Raw genomic sequence first — 2177 nt, 5'->3', positions numbered from 1 at the left:
CTATTGACAAGACATTGGGTTTTATTCTCGCAGCGTTGGCTGCTTGCTATACTTGATTTGCACAAATTTTACCTATTTAATAATATTACACAGTATTTATATTACTATTCTGTTATAATACAGATGTGTCATGATAACTGATTATGTCATACAGATCTTTGCAGCCTAAAGTCTAAATTTCCCACAATAAATATAACTGACAGCAATTTGTCCCCTGGATATTGTATATGGTAATGACTAAACAGCTCTTCCTACTCAATATTAATATTTAATATAGTGCTGTTCTACAAAAATACAATTAGACTCACAAAAGTGTGTGTTATGATGCACTATGCCAATACCTACAGGTAAACACAAGCTAACAGTGACACCTATTGGTCAGTTAATATATTGCATATCTTTGTATTTCACTTCAACCAGCAGATCTTTCTATATACATTAAATCTGATCAATTTCTCAATACATGCTATAAAGTAGATAGACCCTCCTAGTTAGCCCTGGGAGCTTACATTCTGAAGTTTTTTTCTAAAGGTGTGCAACCACACACTAGTGTATAATGTTAGTAAATATAATAAAATGTAAGCACCTCCAAATCATTGACTTATGTAAGTGGTTGGTGGTGGTTAGCACTAAAAGAGAATAATTTAATGCTTTTTTCCGGACTCAAGTTTACTAGGGGGTTTGTAGGGGTTAGTTTTAGTTATTGTTAGCAGTTTGTGATCTTTATTGATTCAATGAGCCTGATTTTTTAAAGCTCTCCCAGCCAGAGAGGATACAATTTCAGCAGTGAAGCTTGGTGATCCAGCAAACTTGGAATAGATCTGGTTCAAATGGCAAATGGGTTTAAAGATATAGCTTAGGGGTTCACACTTTAAAAAAGTAATACTATAATAGTGCATTCCAGCAGTAATACTATACTTGTTGTGAATGCATGTAAATGCATGTATACATTAGGGAGCCTAAACATTAAAACAAATGACAGGGGAAATTTATAACATCTGCTTACAATGGCATCTGCCAACGGTGAGATGTGTTGAAAACTTGAAAAATGGGCAAGCTCTGGGATCTAAGCAACTTTCACTAGAGCCAGATTGTTATGTCTATACAAGTGGCTCACAAAATCTTTAGTTTGCAGTGATTACTACTACCAAAAGTAGTCCAAAGAAAGTGAACTCAATGAATCAGTAAACTAGGGACATGGTAACAGGCTTCCAAGGGTCATGGATGAACATGGGAGAAAAAGGGAACTAGCCAGTCTGCTCTAATCCTACAGAAAAACTACTATACCACCAATTGCTAAAATGTTAATGATGGCTATTAGTGAAAGATGTCAAAAGACAAACAGCAGTGCAGATTTCTGCTTACAGGTTGCAGTCGGTGTGCTCATGCTGACACATTTCCACCACTAAAAGCATCTACAATGGTATAAAGCTAGAACGATAAAGAAATAGAAATGTAAAAGAAATGTTTAGATGGGGAAGAGATGACAGGATGCTCTATGGAAAGTAGACAAGGAGTGATGTAACTGATCTGCTGCAGCTGTTCTGGTCACTGTTACTACAGGACAGCTTGAGACGTCCCATGGAGTCCATGCCTTGACAGGTGAAAGCTGTTTTGGTGACACAGGGGTGACTTGCACAATATTATATGTGGTTTTAATGTTTTGGTTGGTGTATAACATAAATAAAAATCCATACAGCATCCTTATTAGTTGTGATCACTACAAAAGGGTACTGTAAATCTGTATCATATCTTTCTATGATGTGTACTCCAAAGCTAGGATACCTGATCATGTCCTGCTAGGTATACTTTCACATCATTAGGACTGTATCCTCGCTTCTCACAGACTCCAGTCAGCATTTCCCGTATATTTAGGCCAGGTTTAACAGCAGTCAGGGAGGCTGTTCCATCTGGGAGGTAGACACAGCAATATTTGATATGCTTCCACTCTGATTCACGCTCCAAACTGTTAGTGCGACTATTTTCATTCTGTAAAGAAAAGGATAAACCAAAGTAGTAAACATGGGGGTAAAAAAAAAATAATATTTGCTTGGAATACTGTATATCTAAAGGGATGCCAGGGGTGTAATGTTTATCACGTTACATAGACTTTGTGATTTCAGTATAGGCCTATTCATATGCCTAATGGCAGAATTGTAAACTGCTGTTATTACCCT

The 2177-nt window shown here is 36.8% G+C and overlaps 1 protein-coding gene across 1 annotated transcript in view; it reads right to left on the bottom strand.

Annotated features, from left to right (window-relative positions):
* The window catches only part of RGS14 (regulator of G protein signaling 14), a gene marked incomplete in the record, with an annotated part of 59219 nt that overhangs the window by 15945 nt on the left and 41097 nt on the right, over window positions 1–2177 (bottom strand). Inside the window, 1 exon segment of the mRNA XM_072400996.1 lies at window positions 1786–1989. Within this exon segment, the coding sequence (XP_072257097.1) occupies window positions 1786–1989 (204 nt within the window).

This window comes from Pyxicephalus adspersus, chromosome 2 (genome assembly GCF_032062135.1).
Source record: "Pyxicephalus adspersus chromosome 2, UCB_Pads_2.0, whole genome shotgun sequence".
Lineage (NCBI taxonomy): Eukaryota > Metazoa > Chordata > Amphibia > Anura > Pyxicephalidae > Pyxicephalus > Pyxicephalus adspersus.
The sequence above is the reverse complement of the archived record's forward strand: the minus strand, read 5'-3'. Positions and strand labels throughout refer to the sequence as shown.